At 35.6% G+C, this 17,494-nt stretch overlaps 1 protein-coding gene and 1 pseudogene across 8 annotated transcripts; one reads left to right on the forward strand and one right to left on the reverse strand.

Annotated features, from left to right (window-relative positions):
• Nucleotides 1-5,059, reverse strand: part of LOC107627348 — a 5,148-nt pseudogene extending 89 nt beyond the window's left edge.
• LOC107625425 (villin-2) lies at nucleotides 4,076-16,984 on the forward strand. Of its 8 annotated transcripts, XM_016328054.2 has the most exons (25): nucleotides 4,078-4,342; nucleotides 6,327-6,428; nucleotides 6,797-6,911; nucleotides 7,184-7,283; nucleotides 7,738-7,806; nucleotides 8,243-8,479; nucleotides 8,549-8,726; nucleotides 8,833-8,965; nucleotides 9,466-9,625; nucleotides 9,710-9,860; nucleotides 9,949-10,052; nucleotides 10,339-10,497; nucleotides 11,808-11,876; nucleotides 11,948-12,016; nucleotides 12,106-12,243; nucleotides 12,341-12,469; nucleotides 12,870-13,017; nucleotides 13,116-13,126; nucleotides 13,254-13,394; nucleotides 13,481-13,606; nucleotides 14,005-14,067; nucleotides 14,603-14,710; nucleotides 15,302-15,554; nucleotides 16,040-16,233; nucleotides 16,523-16,984. In XM_016328054.2, exons 3-25 carry the CDS (start codon nucleotides 6,856-6,858, stop codon nucleotides 16,634-16,636), a joined length of 2,910 nt encoding a protein of 969 aa, XP_016183540.1. In that variant the 5' UTR covers nucleotides 4,078-4,342; nucleotides 6,327-6,428; nucleotides 6,797-6,855; the 3' UTR covers nucleotides 16,637-16,984. The 8 variants fall into 8 exon arrangements, with proteins under 8 accessions (XP_020971606.1, XP_020971609.1, XP_016183542.1 ...); XM_016328056.2 differs by lacking the exon at nucleotides 6,327-6,428 and having other exon boundaries at nucleotides 4,077-4,342; nucleotides 16,073-16,233; XM_016328053.2 differs by lacking the exon at nucleotides 6,327-6,428 and having other exon boundaries at nucleotides 4,079-4,342.

Here is a 17,494-nt window from a genome sequence, read left to right on the forward strand (position 1 = left end):
CCCCCACCCACATGCCACCCACTGTTCTTAACAGCTTGATAGTACCAAACTCCTCTGTCCCTTATTGAATCCTTTTCAGCAACGCAAACTATGATCTTGGAGCACCCGAGAGTAGCCAAGCTGGGAGCCTCAGGGGCAAAGGGATTGATCAGTGGGTTATCCACCCCGCCGGGCGCATTCGGATACATCAAACCCCACACCACATACGGTGGACTCTCCTCGTGCCCTTCCACGACTTCAGATCCGATGGGTTTTGTGCTCAAGATGTATGGCTGAGAGAGAAAAGCACCCAACAATTTGACTGCGTTAGGTAGAGCCTCAGCACCTGCACGCAAAGCAACGTTGTGAACAAGGTTAGCATAGGCGCTGTCGCCACTGAGGAACACTCTCTGGAAATCGCCATGGTTGAGGATCCATGGATCAGAGTCATTGGAAGCCACCCATTTGGGTGCTTGCCAGCAATCGTGATATGCTGCAGGGAGAGGGATCTCCAGTGCCAGCCTATAGTCAACAGAGACAACTAAGATGTCTGCTTCGGCTTTGGAGAGGAACAAGTTGAAGTAGTTGTGGTGGCGCTCGTTGAAGGCAGATTCAAAGAAGAAGCCTCCATCGTGGAAGTACACCAAGATGGGGACTTTGTGGGCGTCGTGGTGGTGGATGAGCTTTGTTGGAAGCTATAGATGCGCGGAGATGGAAGGGTTGTTGGAGATGACAACGTCTTTGGAAGAAACTGATCCAAGAGTCGAAGGTGGAACAAGTGGAGAGTTTTGGAGGCAGGGGCGGCGGCGGGTTGGACGCAGGGGCGGTTGTGTTTTGCAGCTTTTGATTTTTTTTAATATTATTTTTATTAATAATTAAGGGTAATTTGGTCCAAAAAAATAGAAAAGAACGATTTTATAACGTTTTGTAACGTTGAGGATGATTTTAATAAGAAAAAAAGGCCGGGGACGATTTTGATTTTGACTCCAGATCTTGGGGACGAAAAAAGTACTAATCCCTATTGGAAAACAAGATGCTTAGGGTCACGATCAAGACTCTAAAAAGATGTGTTCAAGAATCAAAATAAGCTTAACTAAGAGAGTCAATAATATCATCTGGATTCTAAGTTTCTAAGGATGCCAACATCACTGAGTTTCAATGGATAGTGAGATGCCAAAACTATTCCGAAGCAAAAAGCTACTAAGTCCCGCTCATCTGATTGTAACTAAGCTTCATTTGAAACTTAGAAATTTATTTTATCTTAATTTTCTTTTTATCCTACTGTGCTTTTAGTTGCTTGGGGACAAGCAACAGTTTAAGTTTGGTGTTGTGATGAGCGGATATTTTATACGCTTTTTGACATTATTTTCATATAGTTTTTAGTAATTTTTGTTTAGTTTTTACTGAGTTTTTATAGGTTTTAGTGTTAAATTCACATTTTTGGATTCTACTACGAGGTTTTGTATTTTTGGGCAATTTCAGGTATTTTCTGGTTGAAATTGAGGAGCTGGAGCAGAAGTCTGATTCAGAGATAGAGAAAGCACTGCAGATGCTGTCCAGATCTGACCTGCATGCATTCGGAAGATCTTTTCTGGAGCTAGAGAGATCTAAATGGAGTGCTCTCAATAGCTATAGAGAACTGACTTCTAGAGCTTTCCAGAAATATATAATAGTCCTTACTTTGCTTGTGATTTGAAGGCCCAAAAGTGGCGTCTAATGCTAGCTTCGCTACAGAAGTCCAAATGAAGCGCTCTCAACGTCTATGAAAATCTGACTTCTAGATCTTTCCATCAATATATAATAGTTTATACTTTGCTTCGGATTAGAAGGCCCAAAACTGGCGTCCAACGCCAGCCTCCTACCCCCTTCCAGGTGTCCAGCGCCCAAAGAGTAGAGTCAAGCGTCCAAAGGCCCAAAGAGGAACCCTTAGCTGGCGTTCCACGCCCAAGAGACCCCATAGAACGTCGATCTCATCAAAGTTCAGCCCAAACACTCACCAAGTGGGCCCCAGAAGTAGATTTTAGCACTAAATAGACTGTTTTATCCTTACTAGTCATCTGTTTAGTATTTAAAGTGTACTTTACATGATTTTCACGTCATACACCATTCAGCCCTATTTTCATTTTTACTTTGTGTTTTTTACTTTCAGTATGAGTTTCTAAACCTCCTAGGTTGAGGGGAGGAGCCCTGCTGAGTCCCATGAATTAATAAAAGTACTATTGTTTCTTCTTCGATCCGTGTTTGATCTATCTCTAAGATGTATATTCCGATCTTCATCATGGTGAGCAGGATGATCTGACAAATTAGCTCTGTTCATCACATTAAGACGAACGTGCCTGACAAACACCTGTGTTTACTTGTGTTCGTGTGAGTACTTGGAAGAAAAGCACGAGCCAACACCTATGTTTATACATCTCTCAGATTGTTAATTCATGATTTCGTTGGGGACTTCTCGAGACACCAGTTCAGCTGATCTCCGGGGAGATTAGGGTCTCCGTGGTATAGTCTAGAATCCAAAGAAGCATTGTTCTCTGATCCGGAATATTCGACCTTGTTTGTGGCGTTTTGAGTAGGATCACCACGAGAATGGACTGCTATGCGCTTCACCCTTCGTCAGATTGAGTAACCACGGCCAATGGCCACGGGCATGTTCATTCTGTAGCAGAGGAGATCAATGACCACGGCCAATGGCTTTGATCACTTACAGCCTGCCATAGAAGAAGATCATTCACAACCAAGGAAGACAGTACTACTAGAGTTACTTCAGAAAGACAAAGTAACTCGGACTTTCAACTCTATTCCCAGCATATAATTCCTATTAGTTAACTTCTTTTGATTCCGCCTGACTAAGACATGCGAGACAACCATAGCTTGCTTCAAGCCACAATTCTCGTGGGATTGACCCTGACTCGCTCAGGTATTACTTGGACGACCCAGTGCACTTGCTGGTACTGCTGATGTACGAAATAGTGTGGATTTTGCGTACACGCACACCAATGGTGAATGATCTGCCAGTGTCACTTAAGCTATTCTCTCTTGAAGTTGAAGGTACTCTCTTCCAATCTTTAAACTTTATGACTGTAATCTCTTATTCTTGTTGATACTTCTGAAGAATATTATAAAATTAGGATTAGGACATAATAAAGATACTCTACCCTTTAATAATAATTTTTTTATTTTTAAATTAGAAAATTTGTTATTTTTTTTATCATATTCTAAACAATGATAAAAAATGTTAAGTTACCGTTTTATTAGCCATGTATACACTCAACTAGGGGTGGAAACAGGCCAGGCCAGGCCAGGCTTTGCTCTTAACAGGCCTGGCCTGTCATACAGTTGATTGGCCTGAGCCTGGCCTGCAGCCTGTTATAGGCTCTTTATAAAGTATTAGGCCTGACCTATTATTCAGCCTGGCCTGGCCTGAAGCCTGTTAAAAGGCCTGCTAATTTTTTTTTTACAAAAATAAAAATATTATTTAAAAAAATTATTTTTTAATAAAAATAGTTATATGTAATATGTCATATATTTAATATTTGTAAAAAATTTTAAACTTTTAACATATTTAAAATATATAAAAATATTTATAATAAAATATAATAAATTTAAAATATCTCATAATTTTATTAATAATAAATAATTATTTATATATTTAATTATATTTTAACAGGCCCAAGCAGGCCTGACAGGCCTATAAGACTAATTAGTGAGCCTGGGCCTAGCCTATTAATGTATTAAGGCTTTTAAAAGAGCCTGGGCCTGTACCTATTTTATAACAGGCCAGGCCAGGCCAGGCCAAACACAGGCCAGGCTGCAGGCCCTGGCAGGCCGCCTGGCCTTTTTCCACCCCTACACTCAACTTAATAAAAATGGTGCTTTTTTAATGGCAGATTAATTTTGTCCTTTATCAATTATTTTTAGTGTTTATATTAAAATTTTGATTACCTCATATATATTTTATAATCTGAAAAATCTTTGGTGTGAACTTTTATCCATTTAGTTTGACATAAAAACATTACACTCCTTTTTCTCATTCTCTCTTTCGGTCACTTATATATATATTATTTTAGTTTTTATTTCTTTTATTAATTTATTTATAATCTTTGTTCCACGTTCTGATTCATTTCACCACCCTTGTCATTCATCATCATCGTTCGCCATAATAATAATTCATCCATTCATAGATTACCCTCTTTTTCTCTGCAACACACATACACATTCTCTCTCGCTCTGAATTGCAGATCTCAAAAGGCTCAAAAGTTAGAGAGAGAAAAGAAGGCACGCAATTATTCACTTTCCTTTTCAAGCTATCTTCTTCTCCTTCTCCTTTTTTTTTCAAACCCCATAATCACCGCTTCGATCTCAGGTATTCGTCAATTTCAATCATTACTCTGCTCAATTTCACCACGATCTCTTGCTTTTCCTTTGTTCTTCGTTGTTTTCTGATTCTATCCACTTCCATGGTTTTTTATCTTTTCCTGTGATGTTCATGTTACCTTTATGCCTTTTGGCTGATTTTCGGGATCGGAATTTTCGATGTTCATGCTTTTCTTGCAATTCGCAATTTTGTTTTTGTTTGTTTGTTGCTTCGTTTTTGGCTTTTTGTTTTAAAAGTTTCGAATAATTTCGAAGTTTTGACTTTTTGTTTTTAATTTGAGAGAGCAATGGCCGAATGAGCATTAGGACAGGAGATAGATCTTAATTGTAGTTTTAAATATTTGGATTTTTATTTTATATTTGATTCTTAGTTTCGATCAGTTATTGCTTATTATTCCATGTTTTTCTGCCTTTGAGTGCATAGCTAATTAGCTATAATCTTAGATAGCATGTTGGATTTTGAAAATATGGTATGCTTTACCCTACTATTTACCTTTGTTTATTAATGACTTGGATTTGAGACATGTTTTGTGGTGGAGCAAGCAAAAGAGGAGGAATATTTTTTGATCATTTTAAGCTCGTAATGGTGCTCTCAGCTTAGAGTATCTACCTGATTATAGAAACGGGGAGCTTCGAACATGGTAGAGATAGGTTGTTCAGGTAACTTGTTGATGTTTGGTTCATTGGGCGAAGAAGTAATCTCCATTTGAGCAACAAATTTGAGGTATTCTCGGGAATATGTGGCATGAGAGAGAGGGAGGTAAGGACGAAGAGGGAAAATGTAACTATTGCCACTTGAGTGCCAAATATTGATGATTATATGATTTTTTTTTTAATCTGGATTGAAGTTGATGAGGAATAAGGAGTCAAGAAAAAAAAAAAAGAGTAGCACTTTAGAGAGTGTAAATTTTCACAATCTTCTCCTGATGAAATATTGAGCTGGCAACTGTCTCAACATGGATGTGTGATTTAGACATACCAATCTGATGTTTTCACTTGTTGCTATCTTGCAAATAACTTTAGACAACTGAAAGAAGTTGTCTCTTAGTATTTAATATAGCTTTAGGCTAAACCTTTTTATGAAAGACAATTGGGAAATAAGGTAACATGAAAAACTGAAATGAGAGAAATGAGACAACAATATTATCAGTGCAATTGCTAGAGTCTCCATTGAATGGCCAAAGTGTCCAACTTTTGTCCTAAAAAATACTTGGTTGACTGGAATTCAAAGGAACTGGTTGGATTGAATAATTCAACTTTAGAAACTAGTATCCTACAGTTGTGGCAGGAACGGGAGGATGAGCGACAGCCAGTGTTAAATTGTGTCACAAACAAAATTCTTATTTTGCTTGTAAAACTGGAAAGGTTTAGGAAAGTAACTTAATTGGTTTACACATTATTTTTGGTTACTATCAGAAATGTTTGAATACTGATCCTCTTAGTTGAAGCTGTTAATGATTTTATCTCATTGCAGCTAATTAAAATCTCTTGAAAAATACTCTTATTTTTGGAATTTTAGGGTGCGTTTGCCGTTTGGTTTGCGTTTTCATTTTTTGTTTTCATTTTCAGTGTTTTTTGTTTTCTGGATTTTGTGAAGGAAAAAGTGAAAACAGGAGGTGAAAATAGAAAACAGGATTTTATTGTTTTCACTGTTTCACTTTTTCCTTCACAAAATCCAAAAAACAGAGAAAATTAAAAATGAAAACAGAAAATGAAAACGCAAACCACTCGCACCCTTAGTTGCCAACAACATACATTGACATGGCCTATGGATATTCTTAAACACATATGGCCATAATTAGTTAATTACCTATACTTCTATTGTCTGTTCCTACTAATGTTACAGATGTTCTCTAGTTATAGTTTTATCTACTACTTCATTCTCATGAAACATAAAAATTCATTATTTAAAATAACATAACGGAAAAATGGTTATTTTTCTTGATATGTAAAATTTTCTTTTTCTTTATCAGCCGCTGACGCAAGGTGTCAGGTTAGGCGGCCTACATGTGTCTCTTTGGGTGTGGCCTTTAACGCAAGATGCTTGTGCAGCGGGTTCCACCCCCTCCTCCCATGTGCACCCTTTTTTTTTCTTTATTTGTTTCCCTTTTGAAGAAAAACATTATTTTTGTAATGTTGTTACCCATTTCATTGGACCTAAATTGTTCTCCAGTCCTTGATTTAGCCATTTTTCCTATGTTGTTAACCCAATGTTTGTTTTCTATCCCAGAAAAGGTATCAGATGCTTTGCTTCTCATGATTGTTCATATATAATGTTACTTATGAAATTATAAGTAAATTTATAGCAAAGATGTATACCTACAATGTCAATGATAAATATAAAGATATTCTGGCTGTGGAAAGTGAAAGCTTGTTGCTGCTGCTATTTTCCACAATTATGAACTTTAACTATGTTACTTTACTTGTAAATTTACCTTTGCAGTTAAATACTGACACCGGGTTTGCTGAAAAAGACGAATGTTATAGAAGGAACTTATAACCATGTCTAGCTCTACAAAAGTTTTGGATCCTGCATTCCAAGGAGTGGGTCAAAGAGTGTATCCTTTGAATAAAGAGTGATTTATGACAAATAAGTTCTGGAAGCTACAATTTCGTATTGTTAAATTTGTAGATGAATAAAGTTAAAGGTGAAAAGTGTGTACCCAAAAAATGTAAGTATTTAAAGGTGAGAAGTAAAACAAAAATATACTTGGTAGAAAATCATCAAACATATGTAATTAATATGTAGGTATGATCATGGATTATGTGATATTGTTGTACATTGAAGTTGCTATATACTTTGAGAAGTTTTGAACTTAACTTGTTGTAGAGGGACCGAGATTTGGAGGATTGAGAATTTTCAGCCAGTTGCGTTGCCCAAATCTGAATATGGGAAATTCTACATGGGGGATTCTTACATTATTTTGCAGGTGTGACCTAGAACCAATATTAGCTTGGATTCATTTACATGTTTGTGATTTCCATATGTGGCTACATTATGATACTAGAGGCTGAATACTCTGCAAAGTATGCACCCACCACCCACCCTAAAAAAAAAAGTTACTGAGTTGGTAAAAGAAATTATGATAAGCATTTGCATGTTATGATTCAAAATCTGGCACAGAAGAGAAAGGTAGGTAAATGATACTTCTATTCAGGATGGTCAAAAGTGTGATGAACTGACGGGTTTAAACGTACAGTTATGGGCTGAAAAGCACAGTTTGCAAAATAATAAACAGGGAAAGCTTTGGACACAGTTCATATTTTTGTGAAAATATAGCTTCAGAACCTTTAGCTTAATGCCTTAATTTATATTATTTGATGGAAGGTACGGCTATTTCTATTTTGTTAAAAGATTTGGTTTTACAATCATGTGTATTGCAGACAACGCAAGGAAAAGGAGGCAATTATTATTATGATTTACACTTCTGGCTTGGAAAGGATACTAGTCAGGTAAGCTTGAACATTTACTGTCCTTGATCATGACCTAGGATCTTAAGTTCTTTCTTCAATCTTCATCCATCTTGCATTATTTTCATTCTAAAGTGAAGGTGACAAGCTTTTGAATGTTGTATGTCATCGTTGATCTTGATCTTGTTTTTTTTGTGTCATTCATCTTATATTAGTTTTGTTTCCTTTCCACATAAAATTAAAAGTAACTACTTAGAAATTCTAAACGATGAACTTTCTAAAGGTTGCTTTATGTTTCATTTAATTTATTTTATTTTATTCCTCTTACACAATTTTGAATTTTGGATGAGTTCAATATCTATTGTTTGGAGGAGCCTGGTATTCAATAATTCATAGTTGTTTGGGAATTCATGAAATCTTTTATTATTTATTTTTTTTATTAATAATAATCTTTTCTGACATGTGACGTTTCATGTAGGATGAGGCTGGAACAGCAGCCATTAAAGCTGTTGAACTTGATGCTGCTCTTGGAGGACGAGCAGTGCAGCACAGGGAAGTCCAAGGACATGAATCTGACAAGTTCTTGTCATATTTCAAGCCATGTATAATACCATTGGAAGGGGGTGTTGCATCTGGGTTTAAAACACCAGAAGAAGAGAAGTTTGAAACGCGCTTGTATATATGCAGAGGGAAAAGAGTTGTCAGATTAAGACAGGTATAGTGTTCTATACTTATGAATGTCGTTTTCTTTGGTGGAAATGTTATTTATTTGTTCTTTTGGCAGGTGCCTTTTGCCAGGTCATCATTGAATCATGATGATGTGTTCATCCTTGACAGTCAGAATAAGATTTATCAATTCAATGGTGCAAATTCTAACATTCAGGAAAGAGCAAAGGCCTTGGAAGTTATACAGTTCTTGAAGGAAAAATATCATGAAGGGAAATGTGATGTGGCAATTGTTGGTAATGAAAATTTATCAATTGTCAAAAATCCTGTTATATAATTCTAAATGTGTTCTTAAGATACTTTTTTGTTCATACCTATATGAGATCTCTCTCTCTCCTGTAGATGACGGCAAGTTAGATACCGAGTCAGATTCAGGTGAATTTTGGGTTCTTTTTGGTGGTTTTGCTCCCATTGGAAAGAAAGTAATCAGTGACGATGATCTCATTCCGGAGACAATTCCTGCTCAACTTTATAGGTATGTCTTTGTCCTTCTCCCAACTCCTGAACCTCATGCTAGTCCCCACCATATTTATTGAAAAATTTGTCATTTTAGGAAGGCACGGCGTCATCCCTTTAAGAACAAATGGTTGTTGCTGCCAAATCCCTTTTCTTTATAGAATGTGTATAAATCTTTACATGTGGAATACCATTTTTGGTAGCATATAGTTGTGCAAGAGACATGCATTTATGTATTTTGTGGTCATCATTAGTGAGTGTTTTAAGTGACATAAAATCATAGGCTAATATCTGAAGCATAAAGATGTCTTGTCTTTGGTGCTTGTTGCCATCTATCTTTTTTTTCCCCTTCCCCATCCAAAACAATTGTTGTATTCACTCCGGTTCTCTGTTTCCTAACTAGGAGGATATGATGATGGGATCATGTGTTGTTAAGCACAAAATAGTTGGTATGATAGTTGGAATTGCTTCATTTTGATATTAAATAGAAAATCACCTCCATATGTTATGTCGTTGTAGTATCATTGATGGTGAGGCCAAGGCTGTTGACGGTGAACTTTCTAAATCACTGCTGGAGAATAACAAATGTTATTTACTGGACTGTGGTGCTGAGGTATTTGTCTGGGTTGGTCGGGTAACACAAGTTGATGAACGAAAAGCAGCTTGCCAAACAGCTGAGGTAATGTCCATTTTCCACATAAGATCTAGTCTTTCAGGCGTGAATTAGAACTGGATTCATTACTTCACTGCTGTGTGTCCCCAGGAGTTTGTTGCAAGCCAAAATAGGCCAAAATCTACAAGGATAACCAGGGTTATTCAAGGTTATGAAACACATTCATTTAAGTCCAACTTTGATTCTTGGCCGTCAGCATCTGCTACTGCTGGTACTGAAGAAGGAAGAGGCAAGGTTGCAGGTGAACATTATTTATTCTTTCTTGTACCTTGTCTTGTTACTATGTCTAGCTAGTCATATTGACAAGTTGGTGTTCTATGTACTGTCAGCTTTGCTCAAACAACAAGGCATAGGTGTCAAAGGAATGGCAAAAAGTAGCACCCCAGTAAATGAGGAAATTCCACCTTTGCTCGAAGGAGGTGGAAAGTTGGAGGTGAGTTTTTAATTTTCCTGATAGAGTAAGTTTGGAGCAACTGTAGTTACTCTAAATTCAAGTGGAGTGGAGCTGAGGTGGTGTAATCGCCAATGCTTGCTATGGATAGTTCTGTAACTTGCATATAAGCTGAAAACTGTGCAGCTATGATTCAATTAATCATAATCAGAAAATTCTCAAATTCTCTCTCTCTCTCTCTCTCTCTCTCTCTCTCTCTCTCTGTGTGTGTGTGTAATGTTGGTTTGGTAACTAAATTGTGACCTGTCATCCTGCTATAATTTTCCAGGTATGGCGAATTGATGGGAATGCTAAGACCCCGTTGCCAAAGGAGGATATTGGTAAATTCTATAGTGGAGATTGCTACATTGTACTGTACACATACCACTCTGGTGAGAGGAAGGAAGACTACTTTTTGTGCTGCTGGTTTGGCAAAAACAGCATTAAGGTAAGTCCTTTTGATTTGAGTTCAACATATGTTGTGAGAATGTAATGTGTTTATCTTTGACATTGAATCTAGAACAAATCTATTAGACTACAATGCTCTTAGTTTTATCTAATGGTGCAAATATACTCTAAATAGATGTGATCAAACTATGCTTTGTGTTGATTTATATAACATTTATTTTTGCTTTTATAGTGCTTGAATTCATTGTCAAGCTACGGATCTATGTTTATAAACTATGTTGCACAGACACAGACACGGGACATGATAGTAGACACACGGATACACATTTTAAAATCATTTAAGATATAGATAAATTATAATGATATTTTGATATTTTATTGATATTAAAATAATTTTTAATGTCTTCTTTTAATTATATAAAGTATTTAAAATATCTTTTGTTTTAATAAATAATAATATATATTATTTCTAAACTCATTTCAAGAATACATTAAGAATAAGGCTGAACACGCTGATATGTGATGGTATTTAGGTGTGTCAAAGCGTGTCCGGAGAAGAATTTTTTATTTTTTATTAAAACACAGTTGGACACAGTAAACATGCGTGTCGGACAAGTATCGATGAGTGTCGTGTCCGAAATGTATTACTGAGCTATATCCCCTAGCTTGACAGTATGAATACAATACCTGAACAGGTCTGCCCTTCAATGAATCACTTATGAAAAAATTTGATTCTTAAACAAGTTGGATTCTTTGAGAGGAATAAACAAGCTTGTTTCAACATTTGAATGAAAGCAGAAGTTTAGGTTGTACCTATAGTAGAAACTAACCTTTGGTTTAGTCATGTATGGAGAAGACCTTTAGGAAAAATAATAGAAAAAAAAAAGCCCAGTAAAGAGAGTAAATTGCATAGATGATTGCTCAATACCTAAATGTACAGAGAGATTACGAAAAGTAGAGAAGAACCCATTAAAAAGTATTTGGATTTTAGTGATTTGACGATAGACATGGTTTATGTCACCTGTCACCATTTAATCTATATAGCTGACTTCACTGTGACAAGGCATGATTGGTTGTTGTTCTGACTTCTCATTGCTGTGAAGAACTGCCTTTTTAAGGATATCAAATATATCGATGCCATTGTTTTCCAATAAATTTTGTTATATATTTTCCTGTCTTTGTTAATGAGGATCCCTTGTCCCCCAGATATTTTTTAATTGTTCTCTCTATTTTCTCTCAATGATCCCCCTTCTCTTTCTTCTCAAATTATTCTTTCCCTTCATACACCTCTTTATGGAGTGGAATACGTTTGTTTTGACTGCCTTAATCTGGAACAAATTTTCTATTCAGGAGGATCAAACAATGGCTACTCGATTGGCCAATACGATGTTCAACTCATTGAAGGGCAGACCTGTTCAGGTATTGTATTCAAACTGTCAAGCTGCAGGATATAGCTCAGGAATTGTGTATAATTGTAGTGATTCTTGCAGGGTCGTCTATACGAAGGCAAAGAGTCACCACAGTTTATTGCTCTTTTCCAACCTATGGTGGTCCTTAAGGTATCATGCACAAAGTTTCGTTGTGTTCAAGCTACAAATATGTTTTAACTTTGTGACACTAACTGGTTTAACTAACTCTCCTGTTTTAGGGAGGCTTAAGCTCTCGATACAAAAGTTCAATATCAGACAAAGAAATATCAGACGAAACATACATGGCAGAAAGTATTGCACTTATTCGAATTTCTGGAACTTCTGTTCATAACAATAAGGCAGTTCAAGTTGATGCTGTGCGTACACATTAAACTGTTACATTTTTCTACAAAAGTATGTTGCTAGGGCTTACCTTTCTCTTCTAGTCCACCATAATTATTCTTATTTATTCAGGTGCCAGCATCATTGAATTCTACTGAATGTTTTGTCCTGCAATCTGGCTCTATAATTTTTGTTTGGCAAGGAACACAGAGTTCCTTTGAGCAGCAGCAGCTAGCATCAAAAGTAGCTGATTTTTTAAGGGTGAGGTCTATTACCTCTGTGGATCTTCTACTAAACTATTCAATCACTATCATGAAAATCTATAACAACCAAGTTTCAAACTATTTGAATTTTTTGAGTGTAGTGTCTATTAAATATTTACCTTCATGAATCTCTTGCATTTCTATATTCTTTATTCTTTATTTAACACCTCTACTTATATAGCCTTGATTACTTCAAGATCAGATAATTCAAACTTGCTTGTGATGACTGTATCCTTCTGTTTAAACCCGATGGCAGTTGTTTGACTGTTTGTATTTATTTATGTTTACATTTTTTATTTACACAAGTGGACTTGATTGTAGTTTAAACGGATATTAACAATAACAATAATGTATTGCCATATTAATTATTAGTCAGTGTGTTGCTTGTCCATGTTCAGCCAGGAGTTGCTTTAAAGCATGCCAGAGAAGGAACAGAAAGCTCTGCTTTCTGGTTTGCCCTTGGAGGAAAACAAAGTTACACTGGCAAAAAAGTCACTAACGATGTTATCAGAGATCCACATTTGTTCACTTTGTCATTTAAAAATGGTAGCATTTGTTTTCATGTAAATGCTACTAATAACAGAGCTATTCACTAATAATTGAAAATATACTGACCAGGTTTTTTTTTTTCTTTGGATATACAGGGAAATTACATGTGAGTTTGTGACTGCAGCTTTGCTATTTTAAATTTCCTCATTATCTGGAAGACTGGAAGTTTGTCAGTAGCAGCTTTTCATAGTTCTTTATCTCTTCTAAGTCTACTTTTACATTTTACTCTGCAGGTTGAGGAGGTTTACAACTTCTCTCAAGATGATTTGTTGACAGAGGACATCCTTATACTTGACACTCATGCAGAAGTGTTTCTTTGGGTTGGTCATTCTGTGGACCCAAAAGAAAAGCAAAATGTGTTCGAAATTGGCCAGGTGAGGATATTAAATAATTTCATGCTCTTGTTCCAATATCTCTTACTACTTAAAATAACTGATGTACACTAGAAATTATGCCTCAGGAATACATAAATATGGCTGCATCTTTAGAGGGACTATCTCCACATGTACCACTGTATAAAGTAACAGAAGGCAATGAACCTTGCTTTTTCACAACATACTTTTCATGGGATCATGCTAAAGCTATGGTATGTGATGGAACATCGATATTTCTCATCCTAGTTTCTCTTAGAAGAAAACAGAAACATACAAGAAAAATAAAAAAATTGCTCTCAGCCTCTCTCTCTCTTTATATTCTGCCCTAAAGTCACAAATTTTTCTTGTCTGGTGGTTGAGAACGACCTTAATTCAAGTGGCTTGTTTAATATATTCATTTGTGTTGTCACCAAACATAAGTTTCATAAAATTTAGGAGGATGAATTGGAAAAATGATGAGGTGACTGTTAGGTGCTTAGGTTTGCGAGGAAGACATTTAGCATACCAAAAACAATTGTTAGCATCTTGAAGACATTCCAGCTTACATGCTGAGGAAGCAAGTAATTTAATTGTCAATTTACTCATGATTTATTTTCCTAATGACATGTAGGTTCATGGGAACTCATTCCAGAAGAAGGTGTCGATACTCTTCGGGATTGGCCATGCTGTGGAGGTATAGTTCTTTTTTATTAGCAAAAGCTGTTTATGATTGAGGCAAAATAAATTAGTTTACCAAATATATTTACAGTTTTCTATTTACATCAAACGAAGCAGCTAAACAGAAATTCTAGTATCAGCGATCTCTTTACTTGAATAGATCCAAAAAATGAAGATTCTAACTCATTTGATGCTTCTTGATTTCCATTCATTTGTCTTTGAATAATATTATATCTTAAAAGTTCTTTTTGACCAAATAACATGACATTTAGGACACTCAATTCAAACTAAACTCACCATGACCAAGACCATTTATTTGAATTATGGGAATAGTTTTTACTGGATTTTTCTCACATTTCATATGTGTAATATTTTGTACTTGGAAACGCCACTCAATGTTCTACAATTTTCTACACTTTATTTGAAGCTGAACTATTTGAGTGTAATTTGATTTGAATTGTAAAATGTAAGAGAGTGTCCAAGATCAATGAGAAAGGCAGTCTGTATTTAATTATTTTTTGGTTGTGGGTTAAAATCCATAACGGTAACAGGAAAAGTCGAATGGGTCGTCAAGTAAAGGGGGACCCAGACAAAGAGCAGAAGCTTTGGCTGCCTTAAACTCGGCATTTAGTTCATCTTCTGAGAAAGCATCCAATGTGGTATGGTTCCTTCAATCATCTTAAAATCAGGAGATTGCCTGGGAAGATGACATGATAGTTGGCTATCATTATATCATGTTTTAGATTCTTTAAACTGAGAAGTGCACTAAAATAAAGTTGCAAGAAGAAGTAATTACATCTGTGTCAGAAATCAGGGAATACAATATCCTAATTATATCTGAAAATAGTAAAGAGTATTTTAGAACATTTCATAGTATTGCCTTTAATATTTCTCTATATTTAGTATTTTTTTCTTCATTTAATTAGGACTAAGAGTCTAATATGATTGTAAATGAGGATTAGTCTTCATTTTTATCATCATAAATTCTTAATTCTTTAACATTCCCTGCAATTCTGTAAATGTAAGATTTACTCATGAAGTTTAAACACCTTTTTCCTTTCTGAATAGATTGAAGAAAAAAGGTTCACAGCTATTATACTAATGAAACTGGCCATTAGTTGTGATCTTCTATTCAACTTCTTTTTCACCGGCTTCAATATTGCTTCTTTGTTGTTTTTCATTTTTCCTTTGGTTATCCTTTACTCAAGCATGACTGACCCTGGCCGAATTAATCTTTTGCATTCTCATAGGCCCAGGATAGATTGAACGGATTAAGCCAAGGAGGACCAAGACAAAGAGCAGAAGCTTTAGCTGCCTTAAACTCAGCATTTAGTTCATCTGGAGCCAAGACTGCTAATAGCCCCAGGTCATCCGGAAAAGGTCAGGGATCACAAAGAGCAGCAGCAGTAGCTGCTCTTTCATCAGTTCTTACTGCTGAAAAGAAATCCCCCGATGTTTCTCCTGTGTCAGGCGGTAGTCCTGTTACACAAACTAGCTTTACTGGTAAGAAATATAGTTCTCTCATTATCCAACTGTGATATTTTGCTCTGGATATACTACCACTGGTTATCTATATTTTTGCGCAGATTGTCCCAACTGATTTGCTGTTTCCACTCACAACACCATCTTACTTTTGTCTTTTTTGTAGTTTTTAATATCAATCCTATTTGTTCAATTCTAATTATGATAAATGTGTTAGTATTTTGGCTGTGCAAGATCTCCACATTGCAAAGCAATTTTGGAACACCTTCAAAATTTATTTAGGAAAATTTTGAAACCCTAGCAATATTTATAGACGCAATAAAAGAAATGGCATACCAACTTTATAGTTCCGTAGCCTTTTCCTCAAAATTAATAAAAATCTATAAGCCTTTTATCTCGCTCACATGGTATCTTCAAAGTCAAATGCTTGTTTTTTCAAAAAAGGAATAGACTTTTGTTCATATATCATTTGTGTGTGCTTGATAAAGTTTGCGATCCTTTTGTAGAAGCTAAAAGTGAAAGTGCGTCTTCTGAAACAGAAGAAGCTGCAGAAGCCAAGGAAACTGTGGAACATGTCTCTGATAGCCCAAAACTAGAAATTGTGGAGGATAGGGATAATAGTCAAGGCTCTCGAAGGATATTCAGTTATGATGAATTAAAATCTAAAAATGTGTCTGGAATCGATCTTAAACGGAGAGAGGTTGGTCTATCTTTCATTTATAATATTTCAGAGCCTCAAGGCTGGTATATGATTTTCTTTTTAATTTCATAACAAAAGATGCTTGGTGTACACTAAAATTCAGCCACCAAATCAGCTACCATGTATGTGTATAAATACATATGTAGTTTAATTCTTTTTTAACGTATATTTTGTATTTTAATGTATATTCTATATTGGTAGTTGATTTTGGTGTACGCATAGTATGATTGTTTCATGATTTATGGTGGTATTAACATATTTCTTTATTCCGTGCTTGGGTGTTGGTCAGACCTATCTGTCAGAGGAAGAATTCAACAGTATTTTTGGAATGGAAAAGGAAGCATTCTATAAATTACCAAGATGGAAGCAGGACATGTTAAAAAAGAAATTTGAATTGTTCTAGGAGTCGCTGACTTATCTGCTTCATTTGCACCCTCATCTACGTTTCCTCAGTTATCATGAATCGGTTGGATAGTGTGATTTTCCTGGGATTCCTATGTATAAGCGTTTGTTCTTTTGGCCTACGATGACTTCGCTGTAATTAGTGTCCAGAGTTTGCATAATTTGACACTGTATGGAGAGTGGTTTATAGTTTTCCCCCCTTTGGGAATAGCTGCTGCCTCTTGCAATGTTTACGTATTGTAGGCAACGAGGACACTAGAAGTGAACAGGTCTAATTCTTTCATTTTGTCAAGGTTGTAATTTTAAACACGTTTACCCCTTTTCTGTTTTTTTTTTTATTATTTCTTTTTTCTGCGGCGTTATTGGTTAGAAAGGCGGGTGTATATTGCATTTTATGCTAAATTCCACATGAAAAAGAAAAGAAAAGAAAAGAAAAGAAAAGTTTGTATGCTATGTATTTATTTATTTATGGTTATTTTTAAATTTAACCTTGGATGTCGGGAACGGTCAAATGCTATTCACTGTTATAATTGTCGTTGTCATTATTATTGACATAATAATCGTGATCATATAATTTTGCTTTTAAGCCATAGGCCCGCCTGAGTTCCCCGAATAAGTTAGTCAACAAATGCCTGTTTCTTTTCTTGACCGAAAAAAAAAAATGCCTGGAAATTGACATATGTATCAGGTTATGAAAAAGTCTCAAGTTATAAAAAAGGATTGGATTTGATTTCAATCAGCTTTTACTTTTTAACTTAGATTTAGACTTGCCCAATGGGTGATAATCAAGAAGTTTTGATTTTATGATTAGTTAATTCTTTCAATCTATATTTTATATATATTAAAATATTTGTTTAAA

Source organism: Arachis ipaensis, chromosome B02 (genome assembly GCF_000816755.2).
Source record: "Arachis ipaensis cultivar K30076 chromosome B02, Araip1.1, whole genome shotgun sequence".
In the NCBI taxonomy this organism is placed as follows: domain Eukaryota; kingdom Viridiplantae; phylum Streptophyta; class Magnoliopsida; order Fabales; family Fabaceae; genus Arachis; species Arachis ipaensis.

Excerpts from the sequence above, each read along its gene's own strand:
- LOC107625425 (XM_016328054.2), top strand. The coding sequence starts at position 6,856 with ATGTCTAGCTCTACAAAAGTTTTGGATCCTGCATTCCAAGGAGTGGGT. Across the intron at positions 12,244-12,340 it reads AGGCAGTTCAAGTTGATGCT|GTGCCAGCATCATTGAATTC; the intron begins GTGCGTACACAT and ends TTATTTATTCAG. Across the intron at positions 12,470-12,869 it reads AAGTAGCTGATTTTTTAAGG|CCAGGAGTTGCTTTAAAGCA; the intron begins GTGAGGTCTATT and ends GTCCATGTTCAG.